The sequence below is a fragment of the Nipponia nippon genome, unplaced genomic scaffold, assembly GCF_047370975.1.
Source record: "Nipponia nippon isolate SJK-2023a ecotype South Korea unplaced genomic scaffold, ASM4737097v1 scaffold_3, whole genome shotgun sequence".
In the NCBI taxonomy this organism is placed as follows: domain Eukaryota; kingdom Metazoa; phylum Chordata; class Aves; order Pelecaniformes; family Threskiornithidae; genus Nipponia; species Nipponia nippon.
The window spans coordinates 42,725,619-42,744,836 of record NW_028262347.1 but is presented as its reverse complement, the minus strand read 5'-3'; the positions used below and the strand labels follow the sequence as shown (position 1 = coordinate 42,744,836).

Sequence of the window (19,218 nt, the reverse complement as noted above, 5' to 3'; positions counted from 1 at the left end):
CCTGTCTCTGGTTTTCATTCTTTTCATTTTTTTTTTAACTAATATGGGGTAAGTGTATACTGAAACGTTCGATCCGGTCTACTTAAACAACATTGTAGACTGCTTAGAGTTTGAATGTTTGTCTGACAATGTATCAGTCATCAGATATCCTTGTTTTCTGAAAGCTAACTGCCTGAGAGCTCATATGGTACATCTTGAAGTCTGGCCCCTCTTAGTAATAGCGATTGTGTTGCAGACACTTCTGGTTTCGCTTTTGGAGACTGATTAGAAGACTTCTCAAAATTAGTTTAATATTTTTTCTCTAGGAGGCATATTTAAAATGGTAAAACAGTACCAGTTAGCCTTTTAAATACAATGTTAAGTTCCATTCAGGTTTATAGTTGCCTGCTCAAATGTAGCTAATAAATTAAAGACTGTAAATCGAAATATTATTCAACGATGAGTTCTGTACATGAATAGGGCGGTTCTCTAAAGTAGTACCTTTTATAGATGGAAGAACTTCAGTGGGGGTGGAACAGGATTTAATGTTACAGACTCAATTATGGGAATACCATTTCTGATTTTTTTTTGTTTGATTTCCATTTTCAGACAATTATTTGAAAACTGTGAATTTGATGCAATCAGGCTGAAAGTTTTACAGTACTGCAAAACCTTTGTTTTAGTCAACTCCTAGGTACAAGATCTATCACAACGATTGATAGCATGTTATAACTGAAACAATACTGATATTTGATCTGTGTGTTCTGTTTCTTTCATAGAGCTGCTCTTGAAGAGAATGCTTACAACCGCATGAAAAAAGTAGTGAAGTGGTATTTGTCAGGATTCTACAAAAAGCCAAAGGTGTCCTCTCGCATATTATTTTGTCTTTACTTTAGTTGTTGTGTCTATTTTGAGGGTTTAGGAATGTGCTGGAGTAAGTTTTTGTTTTTGAATTATATTGTTCTGCATTTTTTAAAAGCAAGGTTAGGTGTTTGTTATTTACACAAATACATTGTGGACCTTTTTGATCACCAGCCATGCTTAAAATAGACTATATTCAATTGGTTTGGTTTTTTTTTGTCCCTTGGAGTAGAATTTGAACTAAACATTTTGTGATAAAGTTGAGCCACTTCTGTGTTTGCCATTCTTCAGTGATAACATGCTGCAGTTGGAGTAATATTTCCACTACTTCATTTAGCTTTACACTAAATATTCTTTATAGTCATGTTGGTGGGAAACAGTATTGAAAGAAGAAAGTACTTACTACGTAACTTCAGACAAAAGGTCTGTAATAATTCTCCTACAAAAATTCTTATATTTTGTTTGACCTTACGTGTAGCCTGGAATAGTTAGCAGATATACTAAATCTATGACAATTTCCTTAGAATAAGAAGCAGAGTAACTGAGCATAATACTCAAATGATGAAATCAAGTACAATGTGCTTCAGTATACATATTACGATTTTTTGTGTGAGTCTTACTTTATCAGTCTGTCACTGAAGATATTTTGTAAGTTCTGTACCTGCATTGTATGGTTACTCTCTGTTCTGTTTCTGTTTAGGGACTAAAAAAGCCATACAATCCTATACTCGGTGAGACTTTCCGCTGCATGTGGATTCATCCAAGGACGAATAGCAAGACCTTTTACATTGCAGAACAGGTAGCTGCGATAACCAGCACAAATATTTTGAAGAAAAATAAATATATCGCATTTTTGTGCTAGATAAATGATGTGGCAGTTTCAGAAAATGTATTTATGTGTATGAATAGTATCCTAAAAGCTCTCCTGATGAGTGTAGGTTCTTTTACAGATGTCTTAGTGTGTCTTCCTAGAGAGACAGAGAGAAAGGTGTTTCCAGCATTTGTGTCCTCTTCCTCCAGTAAAAGTCAGGTGCTAATTTTCTTAACTCTTGAAGTTCAGTGAGAATGTTTGCTTGATCTTTAAAGATTATAGTCACATTTTACATATATTAACTGTATTCTATTATGTGCAACTTGAATTTTGCATTCTGTCATTATTAGCTCAAAGTTTATGCTATCTTGCTCTTTGTTTAAAAATACGTGTTTTTTTCAACAGGTATCCCATCATCCTCCAATATCTGCCTTCTATGTTAGCAACCGCAAGGATGGTTTTTGCCTTAGTGGTAGCATTCTGGCCAAATCCAAATTCTATGGTAAATAATGGTTTTGGTTTTTTTTTTTTGGTTGTACCTTTATTGAGGAGTGTAAAATCGGTGCAAATGAGCTGTGTTTTGTGGATGAAAGAAGACTGTTAGAAGAATCAGAGGTTTGATCATTGTATTATCCTTTCCTTACAAATTTTTGCTACTGGTCTTTGCAATATTAATTTCTAGTTTTGGAGTATTTTAATTTTTAATTGGAGATGTGTGTTATAGTGGCTTCACTAGACAGGATAGATTGCAATGCTAAATGTACTGACGTTCTTAATTTTATTGCTCTGTTATTAGGAAATGTTGACTGTTGTCTTGCAGGGTGAGAAATGTGATTTTCTGACTTTGAATTTCAGGGAATTCATTATCTGCCATACTAGATGGAGAAGGACGGCTAACATTCCTAAACAGGGGAGAAGATTATGTAATGACAATGCCATATGCTCATTGTAAAGGTAGTGGTTTTTTTCATTCTCTAGATGGCAAAGTTATGAGAACAGAAGTTTATTACTCTAATTAATTCATTATTCTAAATAGTATACTGTGTTGGATTCAAGCTTGTCATCTGAGAAGAATGTTCTGAATATTGGCAACATTGGTGGCTCTAGGCTTCCACATATTGTATCAGGAGAAGAATTGTTTAAGCAATGATCTATTTTTTTTGGCACAGAAAAAGATTTTTTTTCATAAACAGTAAGAGCATATCTATAGCTATCTGTCATTACATGACAGTAATTTACTGTTTGAGTTGCTTCTTTTAAAGAACAGTGTTGAGCTTTTCCAGTATTTTCCTCTTGTAAACATAAAACCCAACGTAGTAGTTACACCTCACTGTGTGATCTGAGCGTAAGTCATGACCATTTGTCTTTACTTTCACTACGGTAAACCAGTCAGTAGTCGGTAAAGCTTTCTGGAAGGTCAGCAGTAGTATGAAATACATTGCAGAGTTGCTGATTTTTAAACTGTTACTTATTCAGGTATACCTACCCTTATATTCCCTGCCGGAATTCTTTTTCAGAAGCCTTATAGTCAGCAACTACAATATTTTCTTCATTTGAGATGTATGAAAATGACTTAGCAGAATTAGGTAATTTCTCTTCTTTTTCCATTGTTCATGGATGTTTTTAATACTCTGTTGGATTTTGGTTTTTTTGTATGGCTTTGGTGACAAAAATAATACTTAACAATTAAAAAGCATGTAACATACATACATGCATTCAAGTCAAATAGGAAGAAGGAGAACTAGTGTGACTAATAAAGCTGACAGAGAGGGAGAAAGGTAGAAGAATAGAGTTATTTTCCTGTCTTTATTTAACCTCAAGAGCTTCCCTTCTCCAATCATCTCCAATAAGACTAAATGCCACCCTTGCTAGAGCCAACAGCATACGCTGCCAAAGATATGTCTTAATAAACTGTTTTTCCCGGTTATCTGTAATTCACTTAGATCTTTTCATTTCTGTTTGGGTTATCTTACTTGGCAGAAAGACCATGCTTATCATTAGGAAAGGTCATCTGAAAAGATGCTTTTTCCTCTGGCACAGACATGTTTACTCTAGGAATTGCGCCCAAAGAACTTAAGTTTTTTGTCTTGTTCAGTTATAAACATTCATTTTAGCTGTTTCTTTTTCTCTTGCAGGAATTCTTTATGGCACAATGACCTTAGAGCTTGGGGGAACAGTCAACATCACCTGTGAGAAAACTGGCTACAGTGCAACAATTGAATTCAAACTTAAGGTTAGTAAATGCTGTGAGTGGGCACAAGAAGGAAAGTGAGCATAATGATGTAAAAAAAAAAAAAATTACTAGGTCACTCCTTAGATATGATCTGATATAATATGGAATTGTCTTTCTGGAAATGGAGGAATTTTCATTTTAACTGCTACATGTCCAGCTATGTGTATCTAGCAAATAGCAATTATTTTTTTTAAAAAAAGGAATTCTATTGTCATCTCTCTTTTTAATGTATTCTTCTGGGCCCAAAGGTTTTGACTGAAACTTACAGTGCTGTCTTCATCTCTAGGCATAAGAGATGCAAACATATTGCTAGTTGTATGAATCTAAAGAACAGCTCTAGCAGGGAAAAAGCAACAGTCTGTCTTATCTCTAGCAGTGGCAACAGTGTGTGTCTAGGAAAGTATAAGAACAGGGCAAGTGTTTAGTGATCTGATCAGTGGTTCAGGTATTTTGTGTGTTGTTGTTAATACACCTTGGTGATTTTTAGTTCTCTAAAAATGGTCACGGTCTTTTTAAATTCCTGGAGAGCCCTTGGAGGAGAACGCAGACCCAGGTTCTCCTCTTCCATCCTGGGTAAAATTTAAGTTGCTTATGACACCTCGAATCAAGATGATGCAAAGGCTTTGGCTAACATTTATATCAGCCTAATGCCTAGTGCTAAGCAACAGTTTACATGGATTATTTTTGGCAGCTGTGCTTGCTGTAGGAGCACGTTCCCACTCACAAAAGCTAAACAAAAGTTTCTAAACTACTTAGAGATGGCTTGCACTTCATAAAATACATTTGCCATCTTTGAGGCAGAAACTGATTTAAAGCTGAACAAACAGTTGTTAAGGAGAAGTGCGCACATGGAGCGGGAAACTGTATTCAGTTGAAATTATAGGGGAAGCATAAAAGTTAGGAGGCTGTGTTAATTGATACTTTGCCTCATCAGCCCACAGGATACATGTGCAGACTATCGAAAAAGCTGAAGAAAATCCCTGGCAATCATTTTTGTTGTTGCTTCTGCAAGAGTTAATCTCTAGTAACAAATGGTCCTTGGCAAGGTGGTGAAATTAGTGTAGCAAACGACTGTTTCCTCCAAGATACCATTGTGACACTGTTTTCTGCATTATTTTCCGTTTTCTTTCCACATTTCTTAGAAAATGCTTTTGCTCAGCAAATCTTTTATGAAAATACGGCATGAAAGAACAACATACTGTGTTTTTAGACTTGTTTTGGGGATTAAATGGGCAGAAGTTACAATATTAAAAGCCATCAGGGCCGTTTACATCACATTTCCTAAATGCACTTTTTTCCTTAACACTAAACATAAATGCAAAAATAATTTGCTATTATAACAAACATGGAAGCATTTCTTCTTGTTTTGCAGCCTTTTTTGGGTAACAACGACAGCGTTAACCAAATATCAGGGAAAATTAAGCTTGGCAAAGAAGTTCTGGCTATTTTGGAGGGTCACTGGGTAAGTAGTGAGGGATGGTATTTTACAAATTCTGGCTGATAGTTGAGACAGGTGAAAATAGCACTTAGTTACAAAAAAGACTCAAGTTTAAAAGAAAGAGTTGATTAAGTACCACTTTTCTAGAAAGTATCTCTTTACAGTTAGTTCTCAAGAAAGTATGGAATCAACATAGTGTTATTTGCAACCGTTAAAAGATGGAAAAGTTGTGTACGTTTGAGCAGTTCATGAAGAAAATACATTTCAGCTTGTGAAATGTTTGTAGTATACGTGTTAGTGCTATGAAGAATTGCTATGGCACCAGCATGAAATGTTTAAACTTGTTTCAGTTCTGGTGAGGTGACACTGGCACCACTAGTTTTTGGACGTGGTAATGGTTCCATTGCATCTCTGTTCCGAGTTAGAACTAGCGCAGAGTGCAGAAATAGAATTTTAAAGTTAGCGTATCTAATTATTCTTCACTACATGCATCCAAAAGAAAAGAAATTCTCATTACAAAAAAAATTGCTTATTCCTCCCTTTTGGGTTATTTTGGCACTCTTTGAGATTGTTGCAATTAAGGTAACTGAATTATATATGTTACAGGACAGTGAAGTTACTATTAGTGACAAGAAGACAGATGTTTCAGAGACTTTCTGGAACCCAACATCTGATATTAAGCAGCGTAGATTACCTAGATACACAGTGAAGTTTGAAGAGCAAGATGACTTTGAGTCAGAGAAGTAAGTTCACTTTAGAACCATGTCTAATTATTGTGACAAAATAAAACTCATCATCTTCTCCAAATTATGAACAAATTATGATTTATTTCTTTCCCACGTTTGCTGATATTGGTCTGTAAAACAAGAAAGCAACACTGTTAAATACAAGATCATTATTTCCAAACCTTACAATCATGGAAAGTCTTGATGGAAATGTAGATAAAACATATATTACAACATGATAATATTCCATTTAGAGGTTCATTTGTTTACTTAGCCTATAATTAAGGAAATGTTTGCAATTATTTCTGTCAACCAGATTGTAACTCTCTCTATTGCTCGTTTGTCAGGCTTTGGCAACAAGTGACAAGAGCAATAAATAATAAAGACCAAACAGAAGCTACTCAAGAGAAATACGTTCTGGAAGAAGCTCAGAGAAAGAGTGCCAAAGAGAGGAAACTCAAGGGTGAAGAGTGGACGTGCAAGCTGTTCGATCAGGATTCAGTCACAGGAGAATGGCACTACAAATATGCTGAGTGAGTCCTGAAGTGCTTGTAACAAAAACTGCTTGTTAAATGCTTGGTAGTGTCGCTGAGCCTCTTCCTGGGGTGTCAGGAGCAAAAGAACTCAGATATATAGCGAAGTTCAAACTTGTGAAATATACAAAGCTATTTGATATTCTTATTTATGTATTTTAATTAAAATGCATAATTTTTAGCTGAACTTGGTTGGCCCTTCTAGTGTTGCAAAGGCAGTGATTGCTAATGCAGCAAACCATGTTTCGTGTAACCATTGCACTGGGCTTTTTCTTTTTTATCTTTATGGTTATGTGCCTCTACAAGTCTGTGCTGTGCTCTAGAGTTTCTTGGACATGGCACTTCAGGATGCACTGCGCTCCTTTTCCCCCCCACCCCAGACTGACTAGAGCAGCTACACAGATTTTCCCAGACTGGAAAATGTGGTACATATGGGCATACCAACTGGAAATCAGAAAAGCCTCTGCTTAGTTGAACTGAGCTATTCAATTTGTTATATGTTAGAATAACTCTGAGAACGAGTGTTGTAAACTGAGGGGGTGGCTCTGCTCAGCCGTCGAATGTGCCCTGTGCACATGAGTGTCTGTGATCTCTTTGTGTGGTGCTCTGGATCAGAAGATGAAGATGTAGCTGTCTCCCTGACTGCTGGGATGCATTCTGCGTTCTCACCAACGCTTGCAAGAGTCAGCTTGGAGCTGAGCCCTTTACTAGCGATGGTTTTCACAGAACACCCACGTTCTGCTGATTCTTTTTCAATACTCAGCACGCTTCTATATTGCAGGGATTGTAAAAGTAAAATATCCAAAGATGATACACTCTGAGTTAAGTAATTCTGAAGCCATGGATGCTGGAAGTGTATTCCCGTGGCTAAGCCTAGGAACCCTTCACCTTTCTGTACAAGAATGGCAATACTGGGGCAGTGGCCTAAGTGTATGTATAGGGAAGAGTACAAGAATCCTGAGTACTCTTCATGTCTCCAGCAAATTTGCAACTCGGAGGTTTCCTGGAAACAAGCAGGGATTCTGTGTATTTAGCAACTCTCAATAGATTTCTTTTCCATGAATTTCCTTGGTTTCCTCTTAAGTCTGTGCAGGCTTTTGCCACCCAAAACATCCTGCAGCAGGGAATTCCCCAACTACAGTAAATGCTCAGTGAAACACCCTCTCTTGTTTTGAACCTTCTAGTGCTCTTGATGCCTCTTCCTGTTGGAAGAGTTGCAATTAGTCCAGCTGAATTGACTGCCCGTGCTGTTGAACCCTGTGTAAAACCGTCAGGAAAAGTACTGCTCGTTAAATCTGTCGGACTGTCCCCTGGAGCTTTAAGACCTATCTTGTTAATCCGAGCTATTTCTTGTCTCCCTGACGCCTTGTGGTTCAAGGATGCGCCATGGAAATTTTACTATGTGCTAGAAAGCAGGCTGCGCCGTCAGCAGTCCTGGGAAGAAACTTCTGTTCCCTTTTACGCAATAATGCCGGTTCACGACCTGGTGCATGTTGTCACGGATGCGTGGTTAGGTCACTTAAATAATCCCCACCAAAGATATTTATAAAAAGTGATTTTAGTAGAAATTTATAAAAAGGTGATTTAACGGAGTTTGATGCCAAGGTTCACTCTATTTCTTATTAAATTAATGGAGTATATACTTGGGGGGGGGGGGGGGGGGAGAGAATTGAGATAGAAGAAAATACAAAAGCGGGGGGTGAAGGAGGCCCTCCCATTGAGTCACGAGGTTCAGAATGGACCCCCTTGCTTTCTAAACTCCTTCTCAGAGAGGAGCCTAGGTGCGGCTGGATCCAATCCTAGTCTCAGACTTGGTCAACGGTTTATGTCTGAGGATTATATGTGTATAGCAGCAGTTTTAAGGTATGCTTACAATAAGGAGAGAATCACAAGAATTTAGCAGTAACTAATCATTGATTAATCTAGCATCTACAAAGCGATGAAATGAGGTTTATTACAATATTTGAATCCATTCATACACACACACTCACACAATAGGTCTAATAAAGGTACCTAGTAATTTGTCACGACTTTAGCGAAACGCTCACTATACGCGCAGATGAATTTAGTGAAAATGCAATATGCGCAGATAAAGGCATCTATGAGAATTCCCTCATGTTTAGTGAAAATGCAATACGCGCAGATAAAGGCACCTATAAAAATTCCCCTCGAGCTCAGTGAAATACTCACTTTAAATGATTGTCTCAACGGGCGAAAGTCGAGCCTCCAGGAGCGAAGGGCACCAGAGACCAGCTCAGGTCCTGTTGCCAGGCCTCCGTATGCAAACTTATGAGTTTGCAAACTCCGAGAGGCGCCCCACTCAGAGGGAGATTCTGGTGCAGCCCGCTGCGGTCCAGGAGAGCTCAAAGGGTCTCACTTGGTACCGCTGTTTTATAGGGTCGTGAGATGATTGACTTCAGGCATCAGTAAATTTCCATCCTGTTTTCACAATCCGAGATGGAAATTACTATCGTTCTCAAAAATCCCAGTGATGCTGGTACAGATCCTTCTGAGTTACAGCCCAGATAAGATATGCCCCAAGGCTGTCAGGGGCAGCTGGTACAGACGTAAAATATGTTCCAAGGTTGTCAGGAGGCGACTGGCTCCCTGGTACAGACATAAAATATATTCCAAGGTTGTCAGGGGGTGATTGGCTCCCTGGTACAGACAGTGCTGCTCCCACCTTAGCCATGTAAGAGTTTCTGATACAGTCAAGGGATGCTTAACTGTCAAACTCATTACACAAAGGCCAAGTTTGACGGGAGTTACCGAGATTGTAAAGCAGTCCAGGAGGGGGGGGCGGGGGATGCACCACCACACGTGTATTACGCTTACTGTGAAAGATGTGTTCAGTGAGCTGTGGCATTTGTTAAAGTATCTGGATTATGGATTTAGGCATCTGGATTACAGATACAGAAGACCTTTGGGAGAGCACTGCCTTGTTCTTACCCAGTTACCTTAGATGACATTTGATTCAAGTCAGGTTAAGCTAAGATGTAAATGCAGGTCTATGTTCACAACATCTGAAACAGCCACAACTGTTTTAAAAGGCATACAGGAGGAGATGAAAGGAAATCCATGCTTAATCTGCTCTCACTAAAGCTGTGCATCAGAACCATCTTAATGCAGCTGACTTGCAGTTTCTATCCTGAAAAGGCTGTAATCGGTGGGGATGTCACGTTTTGCCTTTGGCTGCCTGTTGTTCTCCAGTGAGCTATGTGTCTTTTGCTAGATTTTTTTTTTTTTTTAACTCTATATCAACCTGTACTTGGAAAAGCATTCTTAAAACAGAACAAGCAAACTGTGCGTAGCTCATTAGTGCCTCTTGAAACCAGTCTTGATTACTATTAGCCACTTTGGGATGAAAGCAGGTTTGAGGTGACTGGTTCTTAACCTCTCCTTCCTAGGCATCTTTTAAAAGAAAAAACAAATAACAGTCAAAAATAATAATAATAATAATTTTAAAAATCCCTTAATTTCCCTGTAGTTCTAGAATAATAACTGTACATCAAGCAGAAAACCTTTCCATGTTTGACAAATATACATTTCTAGCCAGATAATTTCATAATTATATTGTTGGTTAATACAATAGCTTCTACTCTTACCAGCTGGCTGAGTGTTTGACCTGGACGTGAAGTTTATTTTTGGCTCTCTTGGCCCTTCGGTCTAGGACTGGTCTATGGGTGGAAGACGGGATCATTTATTCCATGTCTGACTTCAATACAGGGAGAGAGATAGCTTTAACCTGTTCATAGCAAATAGTTTCTGAGCAGGAAAATATTTCTGATTTAAATCGCTGTGGTATTAATCAATTATATTCACTTTACCTAGTACCAGACCATGGGACCCTTTGAATGATATGATCCAATTTGAAAAAGATGGCACCATCCAAACAAAAGTTCGACATCGAACACCAATGGTATGTTCCAGTTCTGTTAGCAGGTGTATGTATTGCATTATATGTATAAAGGTCATCAAAGCATTGGGAGCAATAGGAAATACTATTGTTGTCCTACAAAAATGTAGTTTACCCAGTCCATAGTCTTTCACTTCTGCGTTGCGTGCATCTTAAAGCAGTAGAGGTGACTTGTTTGGATAGGAGTATAAAATATGCAAACTTGAACTCAACAGTTTAATGTGTATTTTCCCGTAAGTGGGAAGATGCACAAACTTCAGACTGCTTATACATTAAAAATTTTAACTTGGTCTTCTATTAGATGTTGTGCTTTTAACTATTGCTGTTAGAATGTGCTGCTCTGCTACAGTTCTGGTTCTCTGGAAATAATTCATAAGTTTATCAATTGCAGGTCAATGTTCCAAAAATCAAACGAAAGCCAACCAGTCAGAAGAAAGGGGAGTGTGGTTTCTCATCCCCGGAGCCTGATAACCAGGATTCCTCTGGGAGTGAAGGTAGGAAAAGATACATTTGCATACAGAAATAATAAATTTATTTGACAGTGAAATGGAGTTCTGTAGTCACACATACTCTTCTTATCTCAATGTTTGTATTATGAAATAATGCATGCTTTAGATCACAGTTTTATCCAATGTGAAGCACATTCTGGAAAAAACAAAAGAAGGAGAATGGTTTAGCATTTTAATTGCAAACTTTCCTGTCCTTTTAAACCTACAGTGTAGATAGGCTTAAGTGCTGCGCATATTTAGTATCTGGGGGAAAAATCGTGTTTGTAAACTTTTTCCTTTCTTAAAACAAGATGAATCGTTTTAATTTGTAGATCAGTATGTTGCTAGAAGGCAGATTTTTGTTGTTAATAATGCTTGCAGAAATTACACAATACAGTGAGTGTTTTAAGATACTTCAAGCGCTTACCTTGCTGTCCTTCTGTGCTTATAGGTGACTGAAATAAAGCTTTAGTTTTCAATAGAAGCTTGGTTAGAAAACTTTCTCCTCCTTTTTTTGCAGCTGTTTGAGTTTGTCATTAGTACTTTGTTTCTTTTTTGACTTAGCAGTCACTGCTGTGAATTATGTCTGGTTTTCATATCTTTCTAGCACAACTTCTGAAGCATAATACAAGAATAAGGAAAAAAGGGGCAGACCTTGGTGAACTGCAGAGTGCCATTGAATCTATAAAGGAAACACAAGAAGACATTAAGAGGTAGTAATAAATGAAATGCTTTGCAATGGCTTAGAGAATACTAATTTTCTAACTTTTTTTTCCTTGGAGGCTGGTACCTATCTTTCTGCTTTAGGGCCTTGATGTCTTTAAACTACCCTTCTTCCCAAATGTTGATTGCTCAATGATGTTTCATAATTTTCCTCAAAAACTGTCTTCTGTAGGGAGCTCTAACATACTAGAAAATGCCAAATTGTTGAGATTGTAACTTACAGGATATTATTTTCTATCTTACAGAGACATTATGGCTCTACGAAATAGAGTCACTTCTAATTCACCACCTGTGGACTACCATTTCTTGCAGTTTAAGCACTATGTCTTCATTTTACTCGTGGTTCTGCTGCAGCTTATCATTAATTTCTTGTTCAAATAGGAAGTGTGAACAAGGGCCTTTCTGAACTGGAATGATCGAACTGTTACTGGGGACCATATTTTAGGTTGGACTTTAAATAATGCAATATTATCTAAAAGAGGCCCATAGCAACAACTTACAGAACCTTGCCTCAGCGTCCATGGTTCAGAATCATACTCCTGCCTACCCAGTGGAAGTAAGAATTGTGTAAGTGCCAGTACACTCTTTCTCCTGGTGTGTGCCTCTGTCTCGCAGACATACGACATCAGCCTTGTGTTTTGTATTACGTCATATGCTGTACTGATGAATCGTCACCACCGAATAGATGAAGTTAAAAATTCAGAGGTCAGACTCTGTAGGTAGGATGCGATTCCTGTTATGATAGAATGATAAACGAGCATACTTTGTTACATTTAAACTTACCATTTTTGTAACAAAGGAACTTTTGAAGTAGCCAACAGTTTTTGTAAATGGCATTGGGTGTTTGGAAGTAAACTTTTGTTTAAGGTCAGACAAATACATTATTATACAAAGATCACGAGAGTTAGGAACTGGCAAGTAAAAAGCTGAAGTCTTTGGGAATTCTGTAATGTCATGTCCTTGATCTGTTTTGGAAGTATGACAGTTTTTATCCTGAATTACTCTAGTGGCTTGTAAGCCAGCTGTTTTTATTTTTATAGTTTTAAAACTTCAGAGTCTTCATAAAAACATTCCTGCATCTGCTGTACAGAGCACATTCTTAACAGGACAGCACCTGGGAAGGTACTGTCTTGGTCCACTCTCTCTCATGAATTGCAAATGTCAAGGATTTAGGGTGTGTTTGTAAGTCCTGATAAACCTACAGCTTTGAATTTACATTTGTGTATGGCCACGTCACAGTAAGCAGACAGACTGCTGATGCCAGGACCCTTTCTTATTTTTGAAACAAAATGTGAAGATGCAAAGGTGTGCTTAGTATGTAGCTTGAATTGAACCTCCCAAAAGGCAGACGATGTAGAACAGAATTCAGGCACTGGAGTTCACTTGAAAATGAAAACACGTGCGTTTACAAGGGGAAAGTCTTCAGAAATTGCAGGATGGCTAACGACACACGTATCAAAACAAATGAGAGTGAAACCCTGAGTCTTTGTTCAGTTCCTCCTTACTGCAGTATGTACTACCTAATAGAATACACAGATGCACCTATTCATTATGCCGTAGCCATACAGATTAATGTGAAGCTTAGGTTTCAATTTAAAACCAGGGTTTCTAACAGTTTTATTTGAAGAAATACGTGCATGTATAGAACTTGTAAAATTCCAGAAAAAAAACCTTAGCGCCAGTGTTTATCTGGTGAATTCCTTATGCCAGTCAAGCGTACCAAGTCAAAAAGGGGCTGTAGGATGGTAAAGGTACTCTCCGTAACCCAGGTGAGACAACAGGAGGATGCGCGGCACAACGCGAAGGGCAGACGCGTTTGTTTTCAGAGGATCCTCTCGGAAATCAAATCCGTCCCGGGCAGTGGAACAGTTCAAAGGTCACTTTTGGCTTTTTGCCATGGCCCAGTTATCCCTCTGCCTTGGGCAGCCTCCCTGACTCTCCAAGTGATCTGCCTTTCTGTTCTGCATCAGTCTCACCCAGTATTTAGTGAAAATACAATTTACTTGTTGTTTGTCGGTCTAGCTCGTATATTCCTGTGGCTGACATCTTCACACACCTCCCCTTTTACCTTTCCCCGTCTTTGGGCCTCAGCTACGTAAAAGTTTATTGCTTAAGCAGTCAACTTCGGCTTATTTCTTACAGCTTCATATTAGCAAAGTTTGGTCTTGAATAATTTTCTGGAATGCGGTACCTTAACCAGAGTGATCTTGTATACGTGGGCAAGACCAAACTTGATTGGACTTCTATTATATCTACAGCTGATGAGGTAAAATTTGTGAATATAGAAAGTACCTCACTGTTTAAAAAGAAAAAAACCAAATCCCTCAGTTAGGCCTCTAAACAGAAATTGAAGTTTTATACATGTATGCCATGTATAAAATGGCATAAAGAAAGCAGAATGTAATAGCATTAATTTCATGTTCTCAGCCTGGAATCTGCCCATTCATTATCGCATTCAGATGTCAAAGCTTAACCTGTCTTAAGATCCATTACAAGCCTTTAAGCGTACTCTGTACGTGGGAGCAATACAAGAGGAAATGAGTGAGAATTTGGGCAATAACTTCAATCCCCTAAAATAATGCTCTGCTAAATTTGTGGTGCTCAAACTCTTGACTGATAGGTACAAGCTTTTATCTCCCTTGTAAATAGAAATGTCCTTCTGCCCTCTCACATTGATATATATTTTTTTTTTTTTAATTACTTCTATTCAAGATCAGTTAATAACAGTCTGTGTGTATTTTTACACAGACTGCATGGTAGTAGGTGTGGATTTGACCCAGCCAGCTGGCTGGCAGCGTGGTGTTGGACAATGTCAGACTAAACAGATACTCCATATCTGAAATTCGTGCTCAGCTCAAGATAAGTAAAAGACTTGAACAGAGCGAGACGAAATGCCTGTGCTTATTTTCCTTTTCAACTTATTTTTTAGAGTTTAATTCTCTTGTAAAAGTGGTTTTAGTGATGGCCCAGGAAGGTAAAGGATATATGATGAAACTTTTTGAAAAGTAAAATAGCAGACTTCTGCTTGACTGTACGATTAGATAACTGAAATTCTAAAAAGTACATCAAAAAACCTAGCAGTTCCTGTTTTGCTGGATTTTGTATGTTGTTCCCTCTTGTGAAGAACAACTTCATAATTTCTTGCTGGATTTTTACAGTACAGCTGGTCACAGGCATGTATGAAGCCTTTTCTTTAGCACGTCATCATTGTCCGTATAACCATGATGCGTAGCTCATCTTGAATGTTATGTACTTAAGCTCTGCACATAGTTACAAAAATTGATTGTACAGTTTGCAGATGTTTGAGGGCTGTGGCCTCCTACTAGTTTTTAAAGTTTAAAACAGCACTTGTTTTCACATTTGATTTACAAATCTTGTTTTGTTTGGTTTTTTTCTTGTACAGAAAATATTTTCAGAATTTGTTACCATGTGCTCTTGTTTTGTTTTTTCAAATGCACTCTAAGCCTTTAATTTGCCATTTGGGTACAGATTGCCTAGTTAGGTACAGATGACCTAAGGCAAGAAAAAGTAAATATGCCATGTGAAATGTAGCAAGTATCAGTTTCAGCAGCAGATGATGTTTCTTCCATTTCACATGTTGATTCCTTTTAAATAATTGACATTACTTAATGAGGGTATAGCCTGGTTGTTCCCCCCCCACACACACCCCAGTTATATCTCATAAATTATTTGAAAGGTTGTCCCATAAAATGTGGTGATGGTGGTTTCTTCCTTTTTTTTGTTTGTTGTTCGCTGCCCTCCTGTGCCTTTGGGATTTTTCTTTTTTTTTTGCTAGACTGGTTTATGAAACAGACTTTGGATTCAATGTTTCGTAGTTTCTTGAAGGCTATTACTTCACCACTGTTTGTGTAAATAACATGTAACAAGGATTCTGTACATCTGTTAAGTTTTAATTATTGTTATTTCAAGGGTATCCTCAAATCACAGAAAATTTAGCAGATATTCAAGTATTGTAAACAGTGCCTTCTTGATGGGTTTCTTGCTGTTCTGAGACATGTAAAGAAGATTTGTCAAGTTTGTGCCATATGTAACATCTGACCTTTTGTAAGGGCTTTTGTGTTTGAAAACAAACTTTCCTGCTTAGTCAGACTCGGGGCGGGGGGGGGGGGGGAATCAACGATTAAAACGTATGAAATTATTCCCTCTCCTGGCTGGTGAGCCACGAGTGGAGGATGGCCAGTGTTTGGTACCACGAAGCTGCAGTACTTCGTGGCATCACAGAAACAGCCGTACCAAAATACCAGCCTCACAGACAGATTATTTCGGCTTTTTATCCTTTTAAGGTAGCCGCGAAGCAGGGCGAGGACAGAGGGCAGGCCCCTGCCCACCGCTCCCCGCTCCGGCAGCGGCCCCTGCCCGGGCCCGGCGTGCGGCCGAGCGGGAAGAGGAGTCTTCACCACAGGCGGCCCGCCTCGCCTCCTTTGTCTCTGCTCGGCCGCCGCCGTTCCCGTGCCGTACCTCACCCGGCCTCGCCCTGCGTTTTGCCCTGTTACCGGACGGCGGAGGGGGCCCGCCCCGGGCCCGGGACTGGGGCCGGCCCTGCCGCCGGCCCTGCCGCCGCCGCCCCCAATAAAGCCGTGTCGCGCCTCCGCGCCGCGCGGCTCCGTGTGCCGCTCCCGCTCCCCCGCGCCCGGGTCTCCCCTCAGGCGGCGGGGCGGCCCCCGCGCATGCGGCCTCCCGCGGGCGGCTGGCGGAAGGGGCGCGGCGCGGCGCGGCGGCGGCTGCCATGGCGGGGCGGCCGGAGCTGGGCCGGCTGGCGCAGGAGGCGGCGGCGCTGGCGGGCGCGGTGCGCGGCGCCCTGGGCCCGCGGGGCGGGCGGGCGCTGCTGGTGCGGCCCAGCGGCGAGGCGCTGCTCACCCGGGACGGGCGGCGCCTGCTGGAGGCGCTCAGCCTGGAGCCGCCGACGGCCAGGTACCGCGGCGGCGGGGGGGGGGGGGGGGGCCGGGGCGGGCGGGGCGCGGCGCCTTTCCGTGCCGCCTAACCGCCCGTGTGCCCGTAGGATGATGGCGGCCTGCGCCTGCGCCCACCGCGCCGCGACGGGGGACGGCGCCAAGACGTTCGTGGTGCTGCTGGCCGGCGTGCTGGGCGGCCTGCCGGCGGCGGGCGGCGGCCTGCGGCGGGCGCTGCGGGCCTTCGAGGCGCAGGTGCTGGAGCGGGCCCTGGCGCAGGGCCTGCGGCGGCACCTCCTGTCGGCGCTCCCCGGGCGGCGGGCGGAGGCGGAGGGGGACGCCCTGGAGGCGCTGCTGGAGGCCTACCTGGGCGGCCGGCTGGGGCCGGGCGAGCGGCGGCTCCTGGCGCGGCTCTGCGGCGAGTACTGCCGCCGCTGCGCCCCGGCCGCCGCCCCCCGCCCGCAGGCGCTGCGCCTCCTCGGCCGGCGCTTCGGCCAGCTGCACGCCGCCGTGGCCGGCCTCCCCGTGGCGAGCTCCAGGGTCCTGCCCGGCCTCGTCCTCCGCAGGGACTTCGCGGCCTACTGCCCGGCGGGCGGGGAGCTGCGGGCCGTGCTGGTCACCGAGCCCCTCCGGCCTGCCCTCTCGGCCCCCGGCGTCGAGTTTGTCGTCAACTCCGAGGCTCAGTACCAGGCCTCCCTGCGCTGGATCTCACGGAGGACAGAAGCCTTAATGAAACACTTGCAGAGCAACGGCATTAAACTGTTACTGTCGAGCGTGAAGCAAGAGGAAGTGGTTATCTACTATGCAAAATTATACGGCGTGTCTGTGGTAGAGTGCTTGTCGTCGGAAGAAGTGGCCCTTATCTGTGAAATCACGGGAGTCTCGCCTTATGCTCCTTTTGGCGATAACCTACACAGAGAAATCACTGAAACCGCAGTGGCGACGTTCTGCCAGCCCTTGCTGCTGGGCTCAGAGAGATGTGTTCACGTTGGCTTCACCAGCGTGTGTGCCTTTCAGCCCCATTGCCTGATTCTTTGTGGGCCGGTCGATGGTGTTAATGAGCAGCATGCTGCTGCTGTACAAGGGGCATTTACAATGCTGCAGCAGCTATTTAAAAGAGTTGATCAGAGGGAGGACTGCAAAGCAGAAGGTGAAAGCCAGAATGAAGCCGCAGATGTTTGCAGCTGGCATTCTTCAGCCGCTCAGAAGCAACTCGTAATAGAAAATATTTCTTGCAACAGTAATCAGGTTTCTGAACGACAACTGTATGCGCATAGGGATGAAACAGAGACACAAATTGTAGACCCTGACTTGCAGGGAAGCGAAAATCCAGCATGTGCGCAAACAGACTCGCAAACACCCTCAGATCCCATCTCGCACATTGAAGAGTTCCATGTTGCCACCGAAGCAGGCGGCTCTTCAAGAGGCGTACAGAAACCGCATGCAAAAGGCGAGCATCTGGGTGACATGCATGAGAACTGTAAAAGTGATTTACTTATGGACAATCAAAAGAATTATAGCACTGCTGTATCAGCAGCACATAACGCTAATATAGTCGCTGCGTGTGAACGCCTAGATGTTGGCAAAGATCTAGAGAAAACAAGTTGCAATATAGTTCCACTTAAACATGAAAAGAGTTGTGTAAGTATTGCGCAGAATTATTCCAACTCCCTCATAGAAGCAGGATCAGTTTTGCCAGTAGGAGGTTACTTTGAAATCCTGTTACATTATTATATTCAGTACTATGCAAAGCAGTTCCAGCAGTCAGAGGTAGCCATCATATCTAATGCAGTTGCTGAAGCTTTGCTTAGTATTCCCAAGTCCTTATACAGCACAACAGAACGAAACAGCTTCACCAAATTCTATCTCAAAGCCATAAATGCACTCAGAAAAAATCAGCCATTGCCTATGAAAGAGAAAGGCTTAGAATCAGTGTATTGCAAATACCAGTTAGTCATTTCAGTTCTTCATTGTGTTACGGAGCTTCTCTCCATAGATTTAATAATTGGTGTTAAGCGGCCACTGCAAAAAATTGAGGATAATGACTCAGAAGATGATTTCTGAAATCATTAATAAAGAACGTTTTGATTATGTGTTTTCCTGTGTCTTCTTGTCAAATGGACATGCCTCAAAATTCAGTGCTAGAGACTAAAAGATATCTTTTTAGGCCCAAGGACCCAACATGCTTCTTCCCTCTTAGAAGAAGAGGAAGAAAGAGGCTGACCAGCTGAGATTTGTGGAAAACTGGGTTGTGAACAGCACAAATTTGAAGTTTCAAACATGAGAAAATGTAGCTGATTTCCACTTCGGAAGATCTGCAGTGCTTTTTCCATCCACATGTGGAGAATCCTGTGTACGTTCTAGCCTAGGGTGAACCTTGCCTCTTCGGGAGGTTTGAGTGTTTATGCGAGTTCGATAGGATTAGTTTGCCTGGCACGTTAAAAGTTGCCAGTATGACATGAGCCACTGAACTTGCAAGTTGTAAACAAGGGGTATTTTTAGCCTTCATAATAGGCTGGATTGAATCTTATTTTAAATAAAAATATTTCTGTGTGTATTATGGTTTTGAATATAATGGGGAAAATATAACTGTGGCTAGCC

General features: G+C 41.5%; 2 protein-coding genes across 10 annotated transcripts in view; both read left to right on the top strand.

Moving 5' to 3' along the window:
• The window catches only part of OSBPL8 (oxysterol binding protein like 8), a 97,492-nt gene extending 82,360 nt beyond the window's left edge, over positions 1-15,132 (top strand). For all 9 annotated transcript variants that reach the window (XM_087768161.1, XM_087768157.1, XM_087768159.1 and 6 more), the window contains 12 exons: positions 759-840; positions 1,541-1,639; positions 2,057-2,153; positions 2,507-2,605; positions 3,787-3,884; positions 5,257-5,346; positions 5,929-6,065; positions 6,395-6,580; positions 10,412-10,499; positions 10,888-10,990; positions 11,592-11,697; positions 11,953-15,132. In XM_087768161.1, coding sequence (XP_087624287.1) covers positions 759-840; positions 1,541-1,639; positions 2,057-2,153; positions 2,507-2,605; positions 3,787-3,884; positions 5,257-5,346; positions 5,929-6,065; positions 6,395-6,580; positions 10,412-10,499; positions 10,888-10,990; positions 11,592-11,697; positions 11,953-12,088 — 1,321 coding nt within the window. In that variant the 3' untranslated portion in view covers positions 12,089-15,132. The remainder of the gene's footprint in view (positions 1-758; positions 841-1,540; positions 1,640-2,056; positions 2,154-2,506; positions 2,606-3,786; positions 3,885-5,256; positions 5,347-5,928; positions 6,066-6,394; positions 6,581-10,411; positions 10,500-10,887; positions 10,991-11,591; positions 11,698-11,952) is intronic.
• A 767-nt stretch (positions 15,133-15,899) lies between these two features.
• On the top strand, positions 15,900-18,712 carry BBS10 (Bardet-Biedl syndrome 10). The gene is made up of 2 exons (XM_087768167.1): positions 15,900-16,639; positions 16,728-18,712. The coding sequence occupies exons 1-2, from the start codon at positions 16,455-16,457 to the stop codon at positions 18,679-18,681; spliced, it is 2,139 nt and encodes a 712-aa protein (XP_087624293.1). The 5' UTR covers positions 15,900-16,454; the 3' UTR covers positions 18,682-18,712.
• The last annotated feature ends 506 nt before the right edge of the window (positions 18,713-19,218 follow it).